Below are 26,983 nucleotides of genomic sequence, written 5' to 3'. Positions count from 1 at the left end.
ATTTTATCTGTGCCTGTACAGTATATTACTTTATTAAAATTTCACTTGCTACTCATTTAATATTTCTGTTTCATTATTATCTAACTTGTACTGATTTACATGATATTTTAAAGGTACGTTGAGGCGGTTAGCTATTGCTTAATGTGATCCTTCTGTTATTCGGCATTTTCCCTAATCCGGCACTCCTCAGGTCCCAATGGTGCCGGATTAGTGAAGGTTGACCTGTACCAAGTTAATGTATGCCCATGGCAAGAATAAATGTGGAACTTGAACTGTCTTGGAAAGTATAGGGTGGTTGGGGAGAACGTTCCAGTATTCCACAAACTCTTGTAAACGTGACAAATAAGGAGCATCCTATCAAAATAGTTTGTTGTTACAAGAAACGATACATATTTTTAGTCTGCTGTGGGAAAAGATACACCAGCATGAGAGATCAGTGAGCTAAAATGCAAACCCTGCTTCTGCCCCACCACAGATCGGAATCAGGTTTAATATCACTAGCATATGTGTGAAAAGTGTTGTTTTGCAGCAGCAGTCATACATAATAATAATAATAGAAACCACAAATTGGATGTACAATTTGTGCATATATTTATTGTGCAGAAGGAAATAAAAAGAAGCCAAAAAAAAAGGAAAAAATGTGAGATACTGTACACTGGTTTGTTGTCTATTCAGGAAACTGATGATGGAGGGGAAGAAACCGTTTCTAAAACATTGACTATGTGTCTTCAGGATCCTGTACTTCTTCATTATTGGTTGCAATGGGAAGAGGGTATATCCTGAGAGATGGGTGTTCTTAATGATGGATACTGCCTTTTGAAGGTGTCCTGGATGCTGGGGAGATAAGTGCCCACAATGGAGCTGTCTGAGTTTGCAACTTTTTGCAGCGTTCTCTGATTCTGTGCAGTGACCCCACCACACCGATGGTGACACAACCAGTAAGGGTGCTCTCCACGGTACCTCTGTAGAAATTTGCCAGAGTCTTTGGTGACATACCAAATATTCTCAAGTTCCTAATGAAATATAGCCACTGTTGTGCCTTCTTTGCAACTGTGATATGTTGGTCCCAGGATAGATTTTCAGAGCTATTGACACCCAGGAACTTAAAACTGTTCACCCATTCTACTGCTGATCTCTCGAAGAGGACTGGTGTGTTCTCTTTCGACTTTCCCTTCCTAAAGATACCAGCTAATTTGCCAACTACTCCCAGCATTCTCTACTCCATCACCAGAAATTGTCAGTTCTGACATGAGCTGGAAAAGTTGCTTACCCGAAACCATTAAATTCATTGATGGCCCCTCAAGACTGTAATGTGTCCTCACAGAAGCTGAGATGCAGTACCTTGAGCTTAGCTGGATTTCATTCAAACAGTGTAAGAGGCCGAAGAATGAGGTCAAAGTAGGAATGGAATGGAAAATTAGAGAGTCTCTTTCAGTGTTTCCAGCATTTTTTCCAAGATGTCCAGCAGTTGTGGTATTGTCTCTTGTTGTTCTAAGGGTTTTTATCCTCTGCTCTTCATTTACATCCCCTCCAGACAGCTTAGCAGGGATAAACAAGCTTTCGGTACCCTTACCAACCTGCTTCATCCATTTTCTGTTGATCTCCTCCTTCTCACAGACATTTCCTTTGCTCTCTCCTTTCATCATTCTCTTTTCAAAAGTTTAAATAATCCGATGTTCTTAATTTTCTCAGTCCTGAAGAAACACTATCCTGCATTTTCTGTTTTCTGACCTTTTCAAAGACATTGCTCCCAATGTGGAAATTCACATAATTTTTAACACCAAGAATTAGAAACTGTGTTTACCTAGGCTAGTCCTTTGACCTAAGATCTATTTGAGTAAAATTCCCCCTTGGGAGATTATTCTTCAACAGAGCAAACATAGAGTTTAAATTTGAAAAAGTGCAGGACTGGGTTTAAAATTAAGCTTTTGGAAGCAATATGTATTCTAGAGATAAATCTGTAAGTTGTATGTAAACTTAGAAGCATGAAATATATTAAATTATTGACATGTTGGCTTCATTGCAAGGAAGATGTAGCACAAGAGTAAGAAAAAATATTGGAAGTGTGCAAATCTATAATGAGACCACAGCTGGAGTAGTGCACACAATTTAGGTCTCCTAAATTAAGGAAAAATGAATTTGCTTTCAAGGCAGTACATCAGTGAACTCTGGGATGAGGGGACATCTTCAGAGGCCCTACGCCCTCTAGTGTTTAGAAGAACAAGAGAGGACATTATTAAATCTGTAGGATTTGGAGTCATTCTGACAGAAAGATTAAATCTTTAATTGCATGGTCCAAGAATAGGGATTGATACTTCTAGTGCATATCATAGGAATTCTCTATAACACAGAACTGACATGAGTTGGTTTTATACTACAGGCTCATAAAAGGAGCAATGAGAAACAGGCTGGCTGAACTTAAGATAATATCAATTGTGAATGTCCACTCCAATTTCCATTTTTACAGTTTTATGAGATGAGACAGGAAGGGTTGAAAATCAGTTAAAATTGCAAAACAGAATCCTTTCAAGATATTATTTGATTATTATATATACAAAATTCAAAAATATAAAGAACATGTTAAGAATTTGGAAAGGCTTATCTGTAAATATAATGATGAAAAGAATCAATATTGTATATTATTCAAACATCAGTGTTTAAAGTAGCATGCAGAAAGTCCAACAAAACCACCATTGGCCTTACATCTGTGTTGAAATCATTCCCAAGGTTTCACAGCAGCCAGACTACAAACTTAGCAGATTCCTAACACTCTTCATCAGAAATCTATCAACCAGTTCTGGAGACGTTTAGGTACCAAATGTAGGGGCGGCACGGTATTGTAAAGGTTATCGCAATGCTCTGCAGTGCCAGTGACCCTTGCTGTCTGTAAAGAGTTTGCACGTTCTCCCCATGACTGCGTAAAGTTTCCTCCCACACTCCAAAATCGTATGGGGTAATAGTTAATTGGTCACATGGGTGTAATTGGGCGGCACATACTTAATGGTCCGGAAGGGCCTGTTAACATACCGTAGCTCTAAATAAAAATAAAATAAATAGTGATACTTAATGGTAAAGAACCAAGCAAAGGATATTTCCAATGTTTACAATATGCCTTAAAAATCAATTGTGTCAGCTACTGCAACTAATCTTTACAGGTTGAGGAAAATTTACAGGATTCATATAACACAGAGTGCATATTAGGTTTGTCTTTGTACTGTGGAGTAAGCAAAGAATTAAATATCTCCTATTTCCACCTATGTAGAAACACTAGAATTTTCTAATGTTCTTCTGCCCCTGAAGCCTTCATCCACGCCATTGCTACTTCCAAGCTTGACTATTCTAATGGACATCTGTCTGTCTTTCCTCATTCTGCTCTTTATAACTTGAAGTCTCATCATCCCATTTCCCCATCACCCTATACTTGCTGACTCACTAACTAATCAATGCCTTACTTTTAATATGTACACATTTGAGTGTTCCTCCCCTTAGGGATTTTTGTTTTGTTTTTCCAATTTCCTTCATCCCTATAAACCATTAAGATACGTAATACCAAGATAGCCAGCTGGAAAAAGATGATAGTACAGATAAATGAGTAGCCGAGGAACTGGTGCAGGAGGCAAGGATTCAGGTTCTTGGTTAATTAGAACCTTTTCTGGGACAGAGGTGACCTGTACAAAGGGGATGGATTACACCTGAACTGGAGGGGAACCAGTATCTTGGCAGGGAGGCTAGCTAGTGCTACATGGAGAGTTTAAAGTAGTTTGGCAGTGGTGTGGGATCCACAGCACCAGGTTAGAAAGCAGAGGGATGGAGAGGAAGGTAATAGGTATGATGGGACGGATAGACTGAAGAGTATATAATTTTAGTGCTAGGAGAATTATCGGTAAAGGTGATTAGCTTAGACCATAGATCATTACATAGATCTATGATGTTGTGGGCATTACAGAGATTTGGTTGAAGGCTGGACAGGAATGTGTTTCAGTATTTTAAAAAAGATAGAAAGGGATGTCAAAAAGTTTGTGGAGTTGCACTAGTAATCAGGGACAATATCACAGATGCACTCAGGGGGGACATAATGGAGGGCTTGTCCACTGGGTCTATATGGGTAGAACTCAAAATAAGACAGGTGCTATCACTCTGATGGGATTGTACCAAAGAATTCCCAATAGCCTGCGGGTTATTGAGGAACAGATATGCAGGCAGATGAAGGAAAAGTGTAAAAACAATAGGGTTGTTGTTACGGGGGACTTCAGCTTCTCTAATATAAACTCAAACCTTCTTAGTGCAAGTGGTTTTGATGGGGCAGAGTTTGTTAGGTGTATCCAGAAGGGATACTTAAATCAATATGTAAATAGTCCAATAAGTGGACGGGCTGTACTGGACTTAGTGTTGGGTAATGAGCCTGGCCAGGTGACCAATCTTTCTGTGGGTGAACAGTTAGGAAACAGTGACCACAACACCTTAAGTTTTTTGATACATGTAAACAAGAATAACTATGGACCTTGGAGGAGAGTATTATATTGGAGAAGGGCAAATTATGAAAGCATTAGTCAGGAACCAGGGAAGTTAATTGGAACAGCTGTTTTTGGGCAAGTCCACATCTGATATTTGGAGGGTGTTTAAAAACCAGCTGCACAGTGTACAGGACAGATATGCTCAAGTAAGAAGAAAAGGCAAGAGGGGCAAGGTAAGAAAAACTTGGATGTCGAGAGAGATGATGAATTTAGTCAAGAAGGAAAAGGAAAAGTATGTAAACCTTAGAAAGTTAGAATCAAACTGAGGCCTTGAGGATTATAAAGCCAGAAAAGAACTCAAAAAGGGAATTAGGAAAGCTAGGAGGGGCCATGAAAAGTCCTTGGCAATTAAAGAGAATACTAAGTCATTCTATACAGACATCAAGATCAAGAGGATAACTAGGGAGAGGGTAGGGTCACTTAAGGATAAAGGGGACAGCATTTGCTTGGATGCGGTGGCAGTGACTGAGGTCCTTAATGAGCACTTTACATCAGTACTTTCCAAGGAGAAGGGTGTGGAGGATAGGGAGGTTAATGTTGAGCATATTGATATGCTAGTGCATTTCGAGGTAAAGGAGGATGGGTCTCTTAAAGAGCATTATGGTGGATAGATTCTCAGGGCCTGATGGAATACCTGCCAGGTTATTGAGAATGGCAACAGGAGGGATTTCTGGGGCCTTGGCCAATATCTTTGTGTTCTCTCTAGCCACAGGCGAGGTTCCTGAGGACTGGCGAGTAGCTAATGTTCCATTATTCAAGAAGGGAACAAAGGATAATTCTGGAAACTATAGACTGGTGAGTCTTAAGGCAGTGGTAAGGAAGTTACTGGTGAGAATTCTTTGGGATAGGATCTATGAGCATTGGAAAACCATGGCCTAAATAGGGAGAATCAGCATGGCTTTATGCAGGGCAAGTCATATCTTACTAACTATAATGAGTTTTTTGATGAGGTGACAAGAGTGATTATGAAGGGTGAGCTGTGGATGTTGTCTAGACGAGGTCCCTCATGGGAAGCTCATCCAGAAGATTAAGATGGGATCCGTGGTGAATTGGCCGACTGGATTCAGAACTGGCTTCCCCATAGAAGAGGGGGGTAGTGGTCGAATGGTTGGAGATCTGTGATTAGTGAGGTTCCACAAGGATCACTGCTGTTTGTGATGTATATAAATCAGTTGCGAAATGTATGGTGAAATGGCAGATGGAGTTTAAGCCGGCCAAATGTGAAGTGTTGTATCTTGGTAGGTCAAATACAAGACACAGTACTGTTAAGGATCCTATCCTTAACGGTGTTGATGAGCAGAGAAATCTTGGGGTTCAAGTTCATATCTCCCTGAAAGTGGCTACACAGGTTGAGAGGGTGGTTAAGAAGGCATATGGCATGTTTGTCTTTATTAGTCAAGGCACTGTTCAAAAATCAGGAACTTTTGCTGCAGATTTGTAAAACCCAGTTAGGCAGCATCTGGAGTATTGATACAGTTCTGGTCGCCCCATATAGGATGGACGTTGAGGTTTTGGAGAGGGTGCAGAAGAGGTTTACAAAGATGTTGCCTGTATTAGAGGGCAGGCGTTATAACAAGAGGTTGGACAAACTTGGGTTATTTACTTTGGAGTGGTGGATGTTGAGGGGACATCTGATAGAAGTTTATAAGATTAGCGGTAGACAGAGTAGACAGTCAGTATCTTTTTCCACAGGTTGAAATGTCTTATACCAGAGGGCATGAATTTAAGGTGAGAGGTGGTAATTTCAAAGGAAAGATGAGGGAAGATTTTTTTACGCAGAGAGTGAGCGTACCTGGAATGTGCTGCCCAGGGTAGTGGTAGAGGCAGAAATATCAGACTTCTAAGAGACGTTTAGCTAGACACATAAATGTGAGGAAAATGGAAGGGTATGGACACTGTGTAGGTAGGATAAATTAGTTTAGCTAGCTATTTGATTACTAATTTAATTGGTTTGAAACAACATTGTGGGCTGAAGGGTCTGTTCCGTACTGTTTTATGTTCTATAGATGTGTTCTGGTTTGTCTTTGTACTGTAAAGTAAGCAAAGGATTAAATATCTCCTATTTCCACCTATGAAGGAACCAGAATCTTGACCCAGCTCACCTGCCCCTGAAGCCTTCATCCAGGGCATTGTTGCTTCCTAACTATTCTATGCTAATGTCTTTTCCCTTTGTAACTTGAGGTCACATCATTCCATTTCTCCATCACCCTTTACTTTCTGACTCATCGATTAATCAATACCTCAGTTTTAGTACTTGCATGCTTGATTGTTCCTCCCTTTAGGGATTTTTTTTTGCAATTTCCACCATTCCTATAAACTATCAAGATATATGTGCTCTGGCTTTCCCAAAGACAGTCACTCCATACTTGACGGCCATGCCTTCAATTGCCAATCCCCGAAACTTTGGTATTCTTCCATAAACCCGTTTCCTAACCTCTCTTTCCTTCTTTCAGCTGTTCCCTATTACCGCCTTTTTGATCATCTACTTGTCTTCTAAGTTTTAGCATAGAACTTTTAAAAGAAAATGTTAATACCTGCAAAATAGTCTGGGACATTTCGAATATTTTAAATATGCTATGTAAATGCAAACTGTTGTTGTTAAAAAGTAGATGGAAATTGTTTGAATAACAGTGCAGGGTTAATTTATAAAAACACCATTCATGGCACAAATCAACTGTTCAGCAATGTCAAATGTCAAAAGCATTGAAGGTTTAAATATTGTACACTGAAAATTTAGGTAACTTGAGTTAAGCCAGCAACTGAGATGCTAGTTTAATGTCCTTCAGTAACCATGCATCAACAGCGCCACATCATGGTAGTTTGATAATTGCTGAGGTAATACATTGAAACTCAAACAGGAAAAAAAATTGTAGAATCTGAAAATCTAAAATAAGAACAGAAAATACTGGAAGTACTCAGCAGGTCAAGCTGCACCTTCACCTTGAAACATTAACTCTGATAACCTTGCCCAGATAGAACCTGTACTTCTAGTGTTTCTAGCATTTGCTGAATTTATATTTAAGCTTAGGAGGGTCATTTTCAGATTGGAGGAGACTGCTGGCAATAAAAACATAACCAATTATAATTTTATTTCCTGTAATCTGCTGACCAGAATTAGCACAGAATTCTGGAGCCTAACTCCTGATGCATACCACTCCAACACGGCACAAATGCTATGACCAAGGCCCTCCATTGGTCAAAGTCAACCATGGATCTTGCATCCCAGCCATCTATGTGATATGCAAGCAGTACTTAAGTTAGGACAGTATGATATGGAGAGCAAGCTGCTGTCCATACAGTGGGCTCCCCCTCTCCACTCAGCTGATGAATCCAAAGAAACAGCAGAGACCGATATAGTTTGGCACCAATGGTGTCACAGGAGATGCCAGTCAGTGTCGAACTCAATGTAGGACTGCCATAGGGACTCCAGTTCTGGAATTTTTGTTGTGTTTACTCCCAGGCCTTGCACATGAGTGGGTATAGCCACAAGGCAGTGGAGGATTAAGATAAGAGTTTTCCTTCTCATTGATGAGCTGCCAATCATGACTGATGAACCCCATTTTCCCGAAGCTACTGGTTTTAATGTGTCAGTAATGACCCTTCTCTTGTCAGTAGAAATGGTTCTGCCGGGCTTAGTAGCTAAGGAACCTGTGAAGGCCAGGAGCTGGACATGGTTGACAGAGGCTATTTGAGATGCACACCATTGGAAGTATTTAATAGGTTTGTTGTTGTTCAGTTGCTAAGTCAAGTACGACTCTTGATGACCTCATGGACTCCTGCACACCAAGCCTTCTTGTTGGAACAGGTAGTGAGAGATTATCCACACTACCACCCCACCCCGGCTATTACAATCTTAAGAACCACAAACACTATGATTTGGTAGATATGGATAAATATCCTACATGGTTTCCTAAGCACTCTCATTTAGCTAACAGCCAATTATACATGCATAAAATGGACAGAAACCGATGCTTTCGGTAGATATCAGTTTGGAAACATGGCATTGACTCCATTTCTCACCGATTAAAGTGCAGGTGAAGATTGAAATGTTTGGGGAAGGTGAGCGAGTATTCAATGCCATCTCCCAGCCTCTCACTTGCTGCTGCCGGAGCAAGGTGTCTGCTTGTGATGGTCTCTCTCTCCTTACTCTGCTCCTGAAGGAAGGTTCCTGCATTCGAACGATCTCTTTCTCACTCAGTGCTGTCAGAGTCCTGGGTCTTGGGCAAGGTTTAATTAATGCAGTTTGTCGATTGGACTCTGTAGTTCACGTTATAATGTGTTTCTGGCTTCTGGTCACTCCTTTTTTTGTTGCTATTTTGGGAGTCTTTGAATCGGGGCGGCCTGCATGTAATGTACAATGAGCTGAACTGAATATGCCTGAACTCTTGCGATTTTCTGTTTTACATTTTGTGTCTCTTCAAATGGGGGCGGGGGGAGGGTTTGATGTTTTTCTTTGAATGGGTTCCATGGTTTTCTTTGTTTCCTGGCTGTCTGTGGGTGAGACAAATCAGGGTGGTACACTGCATACATACTTTGATAATAAATATACTTTGAAACATTGAAATCTTCAATATCAATGTCAGATGTGCACCACTTCACCAGGCTATTGCAATGATTGTTGTAGACCTACGCTTGGGTATCTATACTTTAACGTAAGCTAAAACTTTTGCAATTTAATCTTCTATTAGTCTGTACTAATCGACGGTCTGTGCTAAATGTTAATTTCTTTCGGTTCTTTGTCAATGTTAACATTATCTGCAACCAGAGGTGGTGTGACCTTGTTACTTAGCCCCATAACTCTTCCAACCCTATCAAACTCCTTATTAAGGAGCATGAAATGAGCACACCAACTCATGCAAATGAGCTGTTACGTGGCCTGATCAATAATTACAGCATTCTATTACAGATAAGTGATTATAAGTATGCAGATTAATTCCAACTTTGTACTTAGACCACCCATGATGTTTACTGTGAGAGCCCAAAACACATCTAAAAATGCCTGTTTCAATAAGGAATGTCTTGTCATTGCACAGCACCTCTTGGCTCTAGTACTGACTCAGTGCGAAGCAAAGCCATATCACTCTGAGTGATGCCAAATTTCAATAAAGTTATCTAGCTCCCATCCATGATAATTTAGTCCAGATACCTACTAAGCAGATCTCGAGGCTCAGGTGATGGTAGCTTTGTGTTCAGTTGGGACATCCTCCTCAACTCCAAGAGTCAACAACTCAATACAAAATGCCACACTGGAGTGTTAGGCATTGATTGCTGCAATGTAATTGCACCTTACTGCAAGTATCGCACAGAAATTTTAAGAGTATTAGGAAAAGCACTGGCAAAAAAAAACAAGAAGGGTATATATTACATTAAATGAAAATATTGAATGAAAGATCTCCAAGTCTGTTCAAATTTAAATGAGGAGTCATAAAGATTGCTTCTAATTTTCTCCAGATTCAAGCATAATATCGTCTGAGAAAACCAAAAAAAGGTAGTTGGAGCATTAAGCTCTTTCCAATGTTGTAAGATACATCTTTTTGCCATTAAAGTAAGAAATGCAATCATTCTACGGGCTGAAGGGGAGAGATTACTGAAAATTTTAGGTAGTCCAAAGATAGCAGTAATAGGGTGAGGAGAGATATCTATATTCAATACCTTGGAGATAATATTAAAAATGTCTCTCCAAAAAGTTTCCAAAGTAGGGCAAGACCAAAACATATGAGTTAAAGAGGCTATCTGCCCCGGACATCTATCACAAAAAGGATTAATATGAGAATAAAAGCGCGCTAACTTATCTTTGGACATATATGAACAACTTTAAATTGAATTAGGGAATGTTTAGCACAGATAGAGGAAGTATTGACTAATTGTAAAATCTGCCCCCAGTCATCCACAGAAATGGTAAACCCCAATTCCTGTTCCCAATCTACCCTAATCTTATCAAATGGAGCTTTCCTAAGTTTCATAATAATATTATAAATCATAGCCGATGCACCTTTCTGACATGGATTAAGGTTGTTTTTAATGGAGGTCGGGATTGAGGACGTGATTTTAAGTTTAACTCTGTTTGGTTTCAAGTTAGCCCATTGCTTTGCTTTGCTTTTAGTTAGTTGCACGGTGGGTTTTTTTGGGGGGTTTTTTTTCCTTTTCTCTATTGATATATATATAAAATTAGTATACTATTATGTTACCTTGGTGTGTTATGTTTAAATTACATTGTTGGTAGTATTTTTTTTTGTATTAATATCTTCTGTAATTTTATTATATTCTAACAGTGTATTAGTGTCTATATGGCTTACATTTTTGTATACTTATTTAATAAAAAGATTTAAAAAGAAAAGGAAAAGCACTGGCGTACAAGGTTTCCAGACATTCATTTTTTTTTTTTTTAGGTTGTCCCTCATCAATACATGTAAATCAATCTTTCTACCTAGTTTCTCAAAAACCATGCAGCCAAATCATGACTCAAAGTACCAGGACAAATCCTAAAGCAAAACATACAGTTTTGCTACAGAACGTCTTGGGGAAAAGAATCTCTTTCATTCCACCAAGTATCTCAGAGGGTTTCTGGAAATTGAATACATACCTTTGCCCCTCTCCAACATGAGAGAAGGAAAGAGAAACGAAGAGGCTTCAAATTCTGCAAGGGCTCTGAGATACTTGCTAGTAGGGTGGTAGAGGTCTAGCAACTTTGATATAAGCAAATTATGTTGGGAGTAAGGGGATGAAAATTTCCTGTCTGTGAATTTTCAGGATCAATGATGGATCTGTCTAATACAGAGGGATTTTTCCCCCACAGCACACGGTGTGAACTAGAAGTATAGACTGTACTTATCAAAGAACCTGTGGGGTTAGAGTTTTTTTTTTAAACTGCCAGTCAAATTAAAAATGAACCAGGATCACCTGAACTTCTCACCCTCTCCCTGGTGAAACATTGTTAGACAATACTTTGGAATTAATTCCAGTCCAGATGTTTTAACTTAAGTAGTAATAGAGTTTTACAAGGCAATAATTCAATTAAATGGTCTGAATGATATGAAACACAGAAGTGAATTGTTCATGTGAAAACAGGCACACAATATTCTATTACTGTTTCAGAGCTGCTGACAGACAAATGCTCTTTTTGAACATCTGTGCTGTGCCATATTTCACTTTGTGAATACACCATTTAACAGACAAGTTCACCAGTTAACAAAGGCTCGGTGTAACAAAGGAGAGGGAAGAATACAAATCCTATAGTAATACAGCATCATATGATTGATAGAAGATGTTCACAGTGTTCTTCTCCTTTCCTGGTAGGAAGTCACTAGTGATATATGTACTTTACGTATCATACTGTATGAAAATGTATTTAAATATGACATTGATTAGCTGCTGCAAATTTATTGCTGCTCTGCATGAGACACGCAAACAACTTACCTTGGATAACATGAGAATTGTCTTTCAGGAAGAAGTTGTACAAGTATTTGGGAATAAAAGAAGACATGCAAGCATAGGCCAAGGCTGCAACAAGAGAAAAAGTAGTTATTGTTAGCAGAATTTAAAAGCAACCCATAACTATACTGTTTCATTAACTTCTACATTCCCCATGCTAAACACCACCATGAAGTAGAAACTTGTTTAGGAGAAGGAATCAGCACCCTGGACTGACTGAGGACAGATCTTGCCTCAGTTCTCCCTTTCTATTTTGGGCTCCTCATACATGTACCACTGAAATCGATAAGATCAGTTGACTATAGGCAGTGCTGTTCAGAAAGCTGAATCTGTGTGTTTATTTAAATGACAATAAACATTGGAGAAAATAATCTGTGTTGGAGAAAGTTTCCCGATTGTCACGGGATTTTACACTGCTGAGAATTCCTTTGCCAGTCAAGGATATATCTATTTTGCCCTGTCCTCTCACTCTTTCACCACATGAACATATTTTTAAATTCTTCTTTAAACATTAAATTCTTCTTTAAACATTAAATTCTTCTTTAAACATCCTGCCTTGACAGCCTCTGATTAATGTATTTTGCATTACAACATGTTTTGGGGTAAATAAATTTTTCTTAATGTCTCTCTTTATACCAGCGGTGATGAAATACCTGTTATCTATTTACCATCGCACAAATCAACAACCCTTGGATTTTAACATTTATCCATCAGTCAGATATCATTTAAACATTCTAGGCTGAAATATGAATTTCTAAGCCAGAAATTCTGCGATAGTTATTATTCATTTGCAAATATTTCTTTCTGTAAAAACCCTTAATTGAATACCATTGGCACCTGCACGAAATATAGCAATTTTCAAGAAATACTGCGTATCAAGAGATGGTATGTGTGGCCATTTACTCACCAGAGGTCATAGGGTCAAAGTGGCATACCACCCATAAATCGGCACCATAAAGAGTATAGGCTTTGAATTGGGTGGAGAGGGTCTTAATGAAGGTTAAAGTTTTGTACTAGCACAAGTTAAAGCAGCAGTGCCTACCCAAGACAGTGAAGGGGTCCAACTGCAAAAGGATACATTCATAAAGGTGGTCCTGAGATCATCCCTTTCGGTCGTCTTTTTACTTCTTTGATAGGGGTGCCTTGATGATGTTCCCAGCTATCTCTCCAGCATAAAGTCCCAATGTCTTTGGGGATGTGCAAATAATATACTTGCCATTCAAGGGTGACTTACTACATGACTAATTATAATGGCAGGTCCAACTGGGAAGTTCATCCAAATCACCTCATGCCACGATGGGAGACTGCAGGACAGTTTGGGCTTCTCATGTTACCTTGAGCTAAGGTTTGCACACACCCTCAAATTGGCAAATCTTCCCCAAAAATAGCAGTTGTTGCCCAAAGTAGCACTGCTTCCACGCATGTATTTATGTGTACTCTTCACATTGCCAAGACTTCTCAAAGCTGGATATTTACCAAAAAGTAATTGCACACTCACCTTCATTATTGAAATTCAGATACAAGAATGGTGCACACAGCGAGTCTAAACCTAGGACAAAAATGTATTTAAGTCAAGACCACAGTCAGAAATACAAATCATAACTATGTATATCAGGGAAGTCAATGTAAAGTTGTGGAGCTCTGATCATATCACCTCTGCAATAGATCTAATAGCTAACTCTCACATTTACTGAGTTTTTCTTCATGCTTCATATTGCTGATCAGGTCTACAAGACAAAAGATATAGGAGCTAAATTAGGCCATTTAGGTCATCAAGTCTGGTCTGCTATTCAATCATGGTTGATTTTCTTTTTAGAACCCTATACTCCAGTCTTCTCCCTGTAAACTCCTTACCAATCAAAAACTCACCGATCTCTGCCTCACACACACCCCCAATGACTTGGCCTCCACAACCCTCTGCGGTAATGACTTCCACAGATTCGCCACCTTCTGACTGATGACATTCCTCCCCATCTCATTCTTTTATTCTGAGGCTGTGTCCTCGGATCCTAGACTGTCCTAATAATGGAAACATCCTCTCCACAGTCATACTGCATGGAAATACCAGCAAGTCTACACAAAGCAATTAAACTTACCTTGCCAGTATACCAGATCCTGATGAGAGACTACCCAGGCCTTTAAAACACGCCTGAATTTTCCATGACCCTCTGGCGATGACAGCAGCTCATCGTACTGATGACACCGTGGAATATCCACCTCAATCTGAAAAACAAACATCATAGAAAGAAAAACAGATTGAGTATAAGGATTCCTGATATATAAATTCCAATCCATAGTCATACTTTATTGATCCCGGGGGAAATTGGTTTTCGTTACAGTTGCACCATAAATAATAAATAGTAATAGAACCATAAATAGTTAAATAGTAATATGTAAATTATGCCAGTAAAGTATGAAATAAGTCCAGGACCAGCCTATTGGCTCAGGATGTCTGACCCTCCAAGGGAGGAGTTGTAAAGTTTGATGGCCACAGGCAGGAATGACTTCCTATGACGCTCTGTGCTGCACCTCGGAGGAATGAGTCTCTGGCTGAATGTACTCCTGTGCCCACCCAGTACATTATGTAGTGGATGGGAGACATTGTCCAAGATGGCATGCAACTTAGACAGTATCCTCTTTTAAAACACCACTGTGAGAGAGTCCAGTTCCATCCCCACAACATCACTGGCCTTACGAATGAGTTTGTTGATTCTGTTGGTGTCTGCTACCCTCAGCCTGCTGCCCCAGCACACAACAGCAAACATGATAGCACTGGCCACCACAGACTCGTAGAACATCCTTAGCATCGTCTGGCAGATGTTAAAGGACCTCAGTCTCCTCAGGAAATAGAGATGGCTCTGACCCTTCTTGTAGACAGCCTCAGTGTTCTTAGACCAGTCCAGTTTATTGTCAGTTTGTATCCCCAGGTATTTGTAATCCTCCACCATGTCACACTGACCCCCTGGATGAAAACAGGGGTCACCGGTACCTTAGCTCTCTTCAGGTCTACCACCGGCTCCTTAGTCTTTTTCACATTAAGCTGCAGATAATTCTGCTCACACCATGTGACAAAGTTTCCTACTGTAGCCCTGTACTCAACCTCATCTCCCTTGCTGATGCATCCAACTATGGCAGAGTCATCCAAAAACTTCTGAAGATGACAAGACTCTGTGCAGTAGTTGAAGTCCGAGGTGTAAATGGTGAAGAGAAAGGGAGACAAGACAGTCCCCTGTGAAGCCCCAGTGCTGCTGATCACTCTGTCGGACACACAGTGTTGCAAGCACACGTACTGTGGTCTGCCAGTCAGGTAATCAAGAATCCATGATACCAGGGAAGCATCCACCTGCATCGCTGTCAGCTTCTCCCCCAGCACAGCAGGGCGGATGGTGTTGAACGCACTGGAGAAGTCAAAAAACAGGACCCTCACAGTGCTCGCTGGCTTGTCCAGGTGGGCGTAGACACGGTTCAGCAGGTAGACGATGGCAACTCCTAGTCGGGGCTGGTAGGCGAACTGGAGGGGATCTAAGTGTGGCCTGACCATAGGCTGGAGCAGCTCCAGAACAAGTCTCTCCAGGTCTTCATGATGTGGGAGGTCAATGCCACCGGTCTGTAGTCATTGAGGCCGCTGGGGCGCGGCGTCTTCGGCACAGGGACGAAGCAGGACGTCTTCCACAGTACAGGAACCCTCCGGAGCCTCAGGTTCATGTTGAATACATGGCGAGGTACTCCACATAGCTGAGGGGCACAGGCTTTGAGCACCCTGGTACTGACACCACCGGGTCCTGCAGCCTTGCTTGAGTTGAGACGTTTCAGCTGTCTTCTCACCTGATCAGCCATGAAGCCCACCGTGGTGGTTTTGTGTGGGGGAGGGGTATAGTCATGAGAGCAGAGTGGGGGACTGTGAGGAGGGGTAGGAGGGGAGAGTGGAATATGTGTTGGTTGGGGGCTGACAACAGATGGCTCATGTGGGGGATGGGCAGGGGTCACAATGTCAAATCTGTTAAAGAACAGGTTAAGTTCGTTGGCCCTGTCCACACTGCCTTCAGCTCCTCTGTTGCTAGTTTGCCGGAACCCAGTGATGGTCCTCATCCCCCTCCAGGCCTCTCTCATGTTGTTCTGCTGGAGTTTCCACTCAAGCTTCCTCCTGTACCTGTCTTTAGCCTCCCTGATCCTGGCTTTCAGGTCCCTCTGTATTGCCCTCAGCTCCTCCCTATTTCCATCTCTAAACGCCCTCTCTTTAGCGTTCAGGATGTCCTTAATGTCCTTTGTCACCCATGGCTTGTTATTTGAACAACAAAGGACAGTTCTTGTCGGAACATCGTAGTCCACACAGAATTTAATGTAATCAGTGATGCATTCTGTGAGCCCATCAATATCCTCTCCATTTGGCTCACAGAGTGCCTGCCAGTCTGTCACCGCAAAACAACCCTGGAGCGCCTCATAAGCCTCCTCTGACCATTTCCTCACTGTCCTCGAGGTTGCAGGTTTATTCTTCACCAGAGGCACGTAGCAGGGTTTTAGATGCACCAGGTTGTGATCTGACCTTCCCAATGGGGGAAGGGGAGAAGAGCTGTATGCATCCTTAACGTTAGCGTACATCAAATCCAGAGTCCTCTCCAGAACCCAGACATGAAAAAGGATATAAATTACATAGTAGTTTTTTTTTACAAGGTAAATGGAACTTGATTAGGCACAGAAGCAAGCACCAATCTTTCATTGTTGACTCCCTCTTCATGCCAGCTGTCTTACAATGCAAGAGAATATTTGCAAGGTTGAGTTGTGCACTTCACACTCTTTTTACTGATTCCTGTAACACCAGTTTTCAATATATCCCTAGTTGGCTCATCCATGCCAGTATGCTTGACAGTTCTGATATACTCCTGGCCATATCCTTTTCTGCTACCTTCTATAAACTTTTGATCATTCAAAGTGTTGCTGTTCGTGCCCTGCCCTAATCACGCCTCTACTTAGTTTTCTTCTTCAATGACTCCTGGCTAAGCAATGACTTAATATTAAACGCTCCTCCTTGCTTTCAGTCTCTTCCATAGCTTTGTTTCTTTCTGTTATTGTAATCCCCTCCAGCATCTTAATTTAACACATTTGTGTTTCTCTAGTTTTGGGCTATTGATCAAATCTGAACTTCATTGCTTCATCATTGACAAGTATATTTTCAGCTGCCAAGAACCTGAAGCGTTGCAAATTCCTCTCTAAACTTCTCCACCTCTCTACTTTGTATTTCTCCTTTCAGAAACTCTCTCTTGTGGTTTGGCATTAAATCCGTTTTTGTTTGACCACCCTCTGCTGAAGCATCATGGCATATTTCTACTATGTCATATACAATTTACAGTTTATTGTTGGAGCTTGTAACGCAATTTGTTTTAGCCTGATTCTAAGAGAAATGAAACAGGCACTTGTCAAAGGAGTTAAACAAATATTTTACTAGTGAGATTAATGATTTAGTACAGGGAGGTAAGCACCCAAAATAATATTACCTTCCTCGTGAGAGGGGCAATATATCCTTCAAGCTGGCTGAATCCTAGTGCTTTACAATCTACAATTGAAACACAAATTATGTCTTTTCATAATTCATGCTTTGTTTGGATCAGAGCAACTGGTTTATGTGATTTTAAAAGCTCAGCCAGAAACTGTGCCAAGTAGTTTTATCCATCCACTTTGCCGGTTTAGAGGATTTTTGTTATTTATTCTCAGAATCAATTTTCAGAGATAATTAATCCTAGAATTAAACTGTAACCTCATGTAAACATTAATGGAATTAATGAATGGAAAATATATTTAAGGGAGTCAAGGGGTATGGTGTAAGGAGAAATGTTTCATGGGAACATGAGGGAGAACTCCCTCACTCGGAGATTGGTAAGAAGGTGGAATGAGCTGCCAGTGAAAGCGGCCTTGATTTCAACATTCAAGAGCTACATGATAGCTACATGAATAGGAGAGGTATAGAGAGCTATGATCTGCAAGCAGGTCGATGGGAATAGGCAGAATAATGGTTTAGGCATGGACTAGATGGGCTGAAGGGCCTGCTTCTGTGCTGTAGTGCTCTCTGACTCTATGAGTAATTTATTTCCATTAAACAAAATGGATACGATGCACAATGAAAGAATATGCACTTATATAGCATCTACTTTTCCACATTCAAAAGTTGGTCCATATCCAATATATTACTTTTTCAGCAGCAGATGGACTGAGGAAGGCCAGATTTATAATCGATGTTGTTTATACCCCATCAGGATCAGTGGTCTGCTTAAAAATGTGAGATTATGAGCAACCTAACGTAATGACCAAGATAACCTAAAAGATGGCATCAGTGTTGGACGAACAGGACAAAGTTTATGGCTAATGCTGAACACAATGGCTTCTTTCTCCCTCAATAATTACATGAAGAAAATGGCTGGTCATCCAAGACAAATTGCCAGATAAACATAGTTTGATTAACATGGAGTGTGGGAGTTAGGAAAGTTGGTAAAGAGATAAGGCTGGACCTTGGCAGCATACACAGAAGCTATCCTTGTATCTATGGATAATACAGCTGGAGAAATTAACCTAGAAGAACATGTAGATAGCATGGAACTCAGTAAGTGTTTTATTGGCAATCTTTAAAATTATAAGAGTTAAAACAATGCATAAAATAGACAGTATATTTTGTCTAAATGTTCACCGGTTACACACAACATAAAAGAACAACTCTATAAACCATTCTGGCACTAAAATCTCAAAAGTATGGAAAGTCACCTCAGTCCACGTTCTTTACCTGTCTATCAGTTGGAATTGGAGTATCTTTATCAATCGCATCGTATTTTGCTTGAATGTCTCCCTGAAAAGGTGAAATGATCAGCTGCATTTAAATAATTAACATTAATACAAAGTTGACAACACCTAACGCTATCAATAAAAGACTTAACTTTTCAGGCAGTGCTCAGTTTTTCCTCAACAACCTGCTGCTCCAATACTTTTTTATTCATGCAAAGAGATAACTTGAATATAAAACATTCCTACTTTTGTTGACCTCATTTCAATTATTTTTCTAGAGAGAGAAAATACATCTAAATTACCGCGATGTATAAAAAGATAAACAGATTATATAGTGCAGACATTGAGAACATAATTTTCAAAGTAGCCAGTACATTAAAATAATAAATGAAGTACTGGATAGGTAAACTCAGAGCAGAGATCCATCAGAAGGTCTAACTAATTACAGACCTTGTCTTTAGCACTTGATGGGATCAGTTATTTAAATCCACAAATAATTAGTTAATCAAACAGAATGTATGTGGGGGACGGGGAATTATAAATTAATTGCTTCTCTTATTTAATCTAACTTTGATATATAAAGTGGTCATGATCACACTTAGATCCAGCATCTTTATTACTGACTGAGACTTATAAAATGTAGAAATAGTACACAAGGATGTCACTTGGCCCAGTTTTGGCTGTCAAATGAATTGCTTCTGAGGTCCTAACACTATGCCTTGTAGGTTATATGTAATGCAGTTCAGAACATATTTTCTTGACTCATTTAGCATATATAATAAAATAAAGTGAACTATAAACATAAGAAATTCTGTAGCTGTCAAATCCAGAACAACACACTCCGAATACCAAAGAAACTCAACAGATCAGGCAGTATCTGTGGAAACGAATAAACAGTCGATGTCCTGATGAAGGATCTCAGCCCGAAATGTTGACTGTACAATCATTTCCATAGATGGTATCTGACCTGCTGAGTCCTCTAGGACTTTGTGTGTGTTGGTCTAAAGTGAACTAAATGAACTAAGTTTAGCAACAACTAGTTCTAAGATCCAGTTACGTATAAACAAAATCATTTGGCATCAGAAGAAAGAGAAACCAAAAGTGCCCATAAAACTACTCTTAGCAACACTTCAACAATAAACATTTGTTTCTGTGATTAAGTTCATTTCAACTTCATCAGTTAATAATGCTGAAATTAATAAAATATTGCAGAGATTGATTTTTACAAATTACATTGTTGTAGATATAAATAAGAATTTACATTGAATTGAATTGAATTGATTTTGCCACTATTCAGGACATTTACAAAGACATGTGTGTAAAAAGGGCCCAAAGGATCATTGGGGACTCGAGTCACCTCAACCATAAATTGTTCCAGCTGCTACCATCTGGCAAACAGTACTGCAGCATAAAAGCCAGGACCAACAGGCTCCGGGACAGCTTCTTTCACCAGGCCATCAGACTGATTAATTCATGCTGAAACAACTGTATTTCTATGTTATATTGACTATCCTGTTGTACATACTATTCATTATAAATTACACCTGGCACATTTAGACAGAGACGTAACGTAAAAATTTTTACTCCTCATGTATATGAAGGATGTAAATAATTTACCTCACTAGTATTGTATTGTACTGCTGCCACATTTCACTACATTTATCAGTGATAATCAACCTGATTCTGAATCTAATTTCAGGAAAGAAAGCATTAAAATGGATGGTATTTTATAACATCACTGTATTCATACTTTCCAATGTTATTAGGCTACAGTTTCTCTTAAATAATCCACAGTTTAATAATTCTAATAAATGATGTATTTTTCAGAAACATGTAGAATCAATTACGCTTTATAGTTTATTGAATCCCCTTTAATTTTGTTGGTCTGAAAAACATAATCCTGAAGATAAGTATTCCTTATGATTTAAAGTCAGTTGTAGCTTTAAGGAAAATATTTTATATGGATATTTTATAGATTGAAATGTCAAAGTCCAGAACTTTAATTAGCAACTACACTGAGAAGAGTATATGCTATAAATCTGGAAACCAAACTGCACCAGAGAATTGGGGTGGGGGGGGGCGAGGGGAGGGAAAGAAGAGACACAGAAGAAAATTTGGAACAATAAATAATGGTAATACACATACACAGTCACTTGCAATTTCTCTTCAAGCAGAACTCGTAAATTTCCTAACAACTTTGAAATGAAGGATAGTGTACTAGTAATGCAAGTTATAACAAGAACCTGACAGCACCTTCTGTGTAACTCCATATTCTAAATACAGGCACTGCTTGTTGAGTTGTCACCCTTTTTTTTAAGCTTTTTGTCAGCTGTTTCTCAAACTTGGCAAACTGGAATGCTTCACAAGTCGTTGTGCTGATTTATAATGGGAGGAAAACTACACCATGCAAGATGAGATATGTTATTGTGCTGACCAAATCCTTCAAACCTATAAAGTTTAACTAATTAGTTGTATCAATAAAGAGTCCACGAACAAAATCGCTTTAATATTTTGTTGGAGAGTTTGCAAAACCCAAATGACTTTTTAAAAAATGTCTTTTGCCTTGTCTAAAAGTGCAGTAAAACTGAAATCTGCAACTAAGCTGTATAGCTTCTATAACATTATAAACGTTGTCAGTTACTGAGAATGAGTGCTCGCAGGGTGCATCTTGAAGGAAGTCAATTCAAAATACACTTACTAATGGAGATCTGACAATGCATGAGTGGTGTCTAGATCCAATTATAAGCAAAATTGCAAAGATTGTGGTTAAACCCCAAAAACATAAAAATATTGCAACTGTTATGCTTTTTAAAACCAATTTTGACGGGTTAGAGTCACAAAAAAGTTAACATCAGGTTTAACTATAGGTTGGGCCAGAGGTTGCTCTCCATGGGAGGCCATGTTGGGCAGGAGGTTGCTGTCCAGCGGAGGCCGATTTAGGCTGGAAGTCACTCTTCACGGGAGGTCGCATCGGGCTGGAGGTCACTCTCCATGGGAGACCGCGTTGGGTTGGAGGTCACTCTTCACGGGAGACCGCATCGGGCTGGAGGTCACTCTCCACGGGAGGTCGCATCGGGCTGGAAGCTGCATCTTGGCACTTGAAAACCCAACAGAAGGACAGAGTTCAAGCTGTTGCTCTCCTCAATGCTAACGGAGGATGTTTTCATAATTCTGAGACATACGTGATTGTTCGTGTGGACTGTAGTTTATATTAGGCTACGTCCACACTAGACCAGATAATTTTGAAAATGCCGGTTTCACGTAAAAACGATAGGCGTCCACACCAGGCATTTTTTAAAATACCTCTGTCCACATTAAAACGGGTATGTGGGCAAATCTCCTCCTACTGGACATGTGCTGGACACATCTACAGAAAACAAGTGACATGTTAGGTGTCGAATCTCACTGTGAAAGTGCATGTTTGTGCAGTTACAGACTAGGAAAACTTAAAAGGAAATTGCCAAACGAGGGACAGCTCTTGGCTCTCGCGCAGGAGGACTTAAAGCAAAAAAAAACAAATACTGAAGCATAAGGAGGCAACCGACAGGGAGTTCACGGACAGTATGACCCGGCTGACAACGAACATTGAAAAACTGACTGTTGCATTAATAAAGCACCTTGTTAAATGTATAAAACATGTCTGCATCAGTGTTATCTTGTATTTCCATACAATGTTACATTAGGCTGTTACACATGTATTGTCAGAGAAGTACTTGCATAAATAGGTAAAGCACCTTCATACAAGCAGGGCAAAGTGAGTATACTTATTTATTCAGTATGGGTCAAAGTATTTGGTGAGTACACTTCTAACTCTTCTGGCTGCCATCTGTTCTGAAATTGTTAGGTTATGTGGGGAGTTGTGTTCAAGAAAACAATGAAATGCCGTGCTGCCACCATCTGTTCCAGCACGTCATGACAGTGTTTTTAAAAATCTTGGGTTACCCCGTCCACACTGCTCTGCACAATCCGCGTTTTCAAATTTACACATTCTGGAGGGCGTTTTAGAAAAGCTCCATTTTCATGGGAGGAAAATGCCTTTTCAGTGTGGATGGAGGGTCAAAATGAAGAGAAAAGGCTTCGGTTACGGATTTATCCAGTCTAGTGTGGACGTAGCCTTAGTCTCCTTCAGCTTCTTTCTTGTTGCCGATTGGCAGGTGGGCGACATGTTACTTTTTTTGGGTGAGGGAAGGGTTGGGAGTTTGATGTCACTGTCACTTTTTGCTTGGGAGGGGTTAAGAGTTTGATGTTTTAGCTGCCATGCCCGAGTGGGTGATCTGTTAACGTTTGAGGGTTGCGAGGTTTGTTTCTTTTTCTTTACCGTGCGGGAGGGGTTTGATGTCTTTTCTTTCAATGACTACCGTGGTTTTTCTGTATTTCATGGCTACCTGGAGAAGACAAATCTTAGAGTTGTATTCTGGGTTCATACTTTGATAATAAATGAACCTCTGAACCTTTTAAAAATCTCATTCCTGTATGGACTACAAACTCATCCTATATTATGTGACATATTTTCCTACCTTTCTCCCCAAAGATAAAATGTTTAAATAATTTATAAAAAGTACTGTATAAGGGAAAAGAACCCAAGTTTAAAATGGGGACACAGTAATTTATTCATATTCTGATCTCTAATGCTGCTCAAGGCAAGACTTGTCTTGTGGATATGTAACCATTTTTGTTGTCAGAAAGGCACAATTGCAGCCAGCTACCTTCATTTAACCTTTACATTGCAACAGTAACCACTGCCAAATCAGATATTTTTAACTACAGATAAATTAATCTTAAACCCGCCACAAGAATGTTACACAATGGACTATGTTTGATTTTCTCATCTGCCAATGCACATAAATAGACACAGGGCAGAAGATTATAGGATTACCAAATGATAGCTGTGACATTTGGTTCCATGCCTATTGCCTGACTGCAGTAATGCTTAAGAACCCATATGGGAATTAGATATATCCCTCATTTAACATTGTTAAGAAATGTAATGAGGAAAAATACTTTTGTAACAACTGGCTCTAACCTCTACTCCAAGTAGTGCAGCCCAGGTCAAACCTCTAACTAATGGAGGAATGTCCACTCTTGCTTCTTTCCAAATTTGATTCTTTTTGTATGGGTAAGCCTGAATAAAAGGAAGAAAAGAAACAAAAATAATCAATATCATGCTCTGTTTCTTTTTTCTTTGTTTCACAATTGAAGACTTGTTTTAATCTGCTCCTTGTGATCTCTGGTTGTAAATTTCAAAATATAAAATAATCAATCTGGAGTGAGCAGAATACATTGCAAACTCAGCAAATCAAGAGTGCTTACAAGCAGAATAGTCATCCTTGGATGATGAGTAATTTGAATTCTAATCTACAGCACATACCAGATTAAGAAACCAAGCAGAGGCCAAGAATCACTCCACAGGACTAGGGCTAATTTGGGCAGGAGAAGAATTTTCCAAAATGGGCAACCACTAACTTAAGTAACATGAAAGACCAGCCCTTCAATTGGTATGGAGGTAAAAATATCCATTTTAAATGCAAGCCCAGGGTTTGCAAAATATGGTCTTTGCTTCAGACCTTAAAGAACGCTGCTCAGAAAGCAGCGTCAAATTCTATGAGATGGATTTCCTTCGAAATAAGTCATTTACTAAGTGGTGCCAACTGTGGTCCTTAACAGTATGTATCAGGATTCACTGATTTCATCAACCTAGCTGGCCAACCAATCAGATTAAAGAGCAACACACAAAGTACCAGAATAACTCAGTAGGTCAGATAGCATCTATGGAATTTCTCCCGTGCTTTGTACGTTGCTCCAGATTTCTAGCACCTGTGGATACTTGGTCCCCAGTCAGATTAATGAATTATAAGGTAGTGAGCAGGAAACTAAGAACTTCTAATAATTTTTAACTTACTTTATATACAAAGAAGAACAAAGATCAAGGCAGAAACTGCAATACCATGAATTTAAAACATTTTTAGAATGTTTTCAAATCTTCATGAATTTCAGGGGAAACAAAATGCACACGTATAAAATCTGTTTTTGGATGTTTGGCACAAATTAAAACCTTAAGATTTTGTTAAGAACTTAGTTATATCTTGCTCAACAAGGTAGAGTGCAGTCTAACAGCAAGTGATCATCTTAGTCGCTTTTCTTGACAGACCCCGTTGGACATTGTTAATGTTGAATGCTGCAAGTCCGATTCATTGATTTATTGGTGGACGGCGATGGGAGGTGCGTGGCCTTGGTCACAGTGAAAACAAGGCCTCAAGCTGCAGTGTCGCCTGTTTACAGCCACACGGGAGAGGAGCGTAGGAGTCGGGCGCTCCACTGGATGTGGTGTGGCGAGGCACCCAAGCAGGAGTCGATGCCGTCCCCCCAATATTTGCTTGTCAGAAGACAAGCTGTATTCTGTTCAACTGCAAACTGTAGCAACATTCATGGACTCAGGGTCTTGGATGTTACTGTGTGACCATATTTTACTGATATCACATATGTACTTGCTATTTTATATGTGCTATATGTGTATTGTGCTGTGTGTGACGATTGGTACTATGTTTTGCACCTTGGCCCTGTAGTAATGCTGTTTCATTTGGCTGTATTCATGGGTATTCATGTATGGTTGAATGACAATTAAACTTGAAGTTGATAATAATTGCCAGTACTTTTTTATTTGTCAGTGCTGGGGATAAAGCAAAACTGATTGTTATACCTTACCTTGATTCAGCACCTCAGATGCCTTCAGGAATTCTAAGGTTATTGTAAAAAATAAAAACTCATAATGTTGGATGCAAAAAACAAGTGACAATAGTAGCTTGGGAGGTTAGCAGGAACAGAAGGCAGGCATAAATGAGCCTTCTTCTGGTTTGCAATATGCAAACTGTGCTGTGCCACAGGGTTCAGTGGTAGTGCGGCAAATTTTATAATTTAGATAAATGGCTTGGAAGAAAGTATCAAAAGGTGTGTTCATTTGTTTACTGATGATACCAATCTGGCAAAAAAAACTAAGTTCCAAAGAGGACTTAAGGAGGCCTAGATAGGTAGGTATCCAGATAGATTGACAGATATCAAAGATAGATGAAGAAAGTAGGTAAACACATGACAAGTAGAGCATAATGAAAAATGTGAAATTGCCTTTCCTGGCAGGAAAAAAAAAATGAGTACCATTTTAGCTAAGTGATGAGAGTTGTAAAGCTAGCTCTCAGAAGTCGTGGGATCTGGATGTTTGAGTGCACAATTTACAAAAAGCTCTGATGCAGCTACAGCAAGTACATTGGAAAGCTAAAATAACATGATGGCTTTTGGAATTTAATACAAAAATAGAGAGATTGTACTTTGGTATGGAGGGCACAGGTGAGACTACAGCTGGAGCATAAATATTGTGTTGGTTTTCTCAGTCAAAATGGTAATAAATTGGAAGTAATTCAGAGAACATTTACTCATGCACAGGTAGACTCACAAGGAAAAGTTGAATAGACTAGATTTGAACCTGCTAGTGCTTAGAAGATGGTGACAGGATATGATTTAAGCACGCCGGATCCTTAAGGCTCTTGACAGAGTGTGTGTTGAAAATATGTTGCTTAATGTGGCTAAATAGAACCGGGGATCAGATGATTTTTTTTTTTACTTCTCAGTGTAAACATTAAGATTAATAAGTCCCCAGGGCCAGACGTGATATACCCCAGGTTGCTGTGGGAAGTAAGAGAAGAGATCGCTGGAGCAGTAGCTATGATCTTTGAATCCTCTGGCTGTAAGGGAGGTGCCGGAGGATTGGAGAATGGCAAATGTAGTTCCCTTGTTTAAAAAAGGTAATAGGGAGAATCTTGGGAACTATAGACCGGTGAGTCTTACGTCGGTGGTCTGCTAGCTATTGGAAAGGATTCTTAAGAATAGGATCTACGAGCACTTGGAGAAGTACAGTCTACTCAAGGATAGTCAACATGGCTTTGTAAAGGGAAGGTCGTGCCTCACAAGCCTAATTGAGTTTTTGGAAGAGGTAACAAAAGAAATTGATGAGGGTAGGGCGGTAGATGTGGTCTACATGGATTTTAGCAAGGCATTTGACAAGGTCCCCCGCGGGAGACTCATCCAGAAAGTCATGAGGCATGGGATCAGTGGAACCTTGGATGTTTGGATAAAAAAATTGGCTTAAAGGAAGAAAGCAGAGGGTAGTAGTGGAAGTAATGTATTCTCCCTGGAGGTCGGAGACTAGTGGGGTGCCGCAAGGATCTATCCTGGGACCCCTGCTCTTTGTGACTTTTATAAATGACCTGGATGAAGAGGCG

General features: G+C 39.9%; 1 protein-coding gene across 2 annotated transcripts in view; it reads right to left on the bottom strand.

Moving 5' to 3' along the window:
- The window catches only part of tbck (TBC1 domain containing kinase), a 248,987-nt gene that overhangs the window by 125,346 nt on the left and 96,658 nt on the right, over nt 1–26,983 (bottom strand). For both annotated transcript variants that reach the window (XM_063046811.1, XM_063046812.1), the window contains 5 exons: nt 23,737–23,835; nt 18,715–18,777; nt 14,042–14,168; nt 13,444–13,494; nt 11,931–12,014 (listed from right to left, as the gene is read on the bottom strand). In XM_063046811.1, the coding sequence (XP_062902881.1) occupies nt 11,931–12,014; nt 13,444–13,494; nt 14,042–14,168; nt 18,715–18,777; nt 23,737–23,835 (424 nt within the window). The remainder of the gene's footprint in view (nt 1–11,930; nt 12,015–13,443; nt 13,495–14,041; nt 14,169–18,714; nt 18,778–23,736; nt 23,836–26,983) is intronic.

The sequence above is a fragment of the Mobula hypostoma genome, chromosome 4 (genome assembly GCF_963921235.1).
Source record: "Mobula hypostoma chromosome 4, sMobHyp1.1, whole genome shotgun sequence".
NCBI classification, from domain to species: Eukaryota; Metazoa; Chordata; class Chondrichthyes; order Myliobatiformes; family Myliobatidae; genus Mobula; species Mobula hypostoma.
The sequence above is the reverse complement of the archived record's forward strand: the minus strand, read 5'-3'. Positions and strand labels throughout refer to the sequence as shown.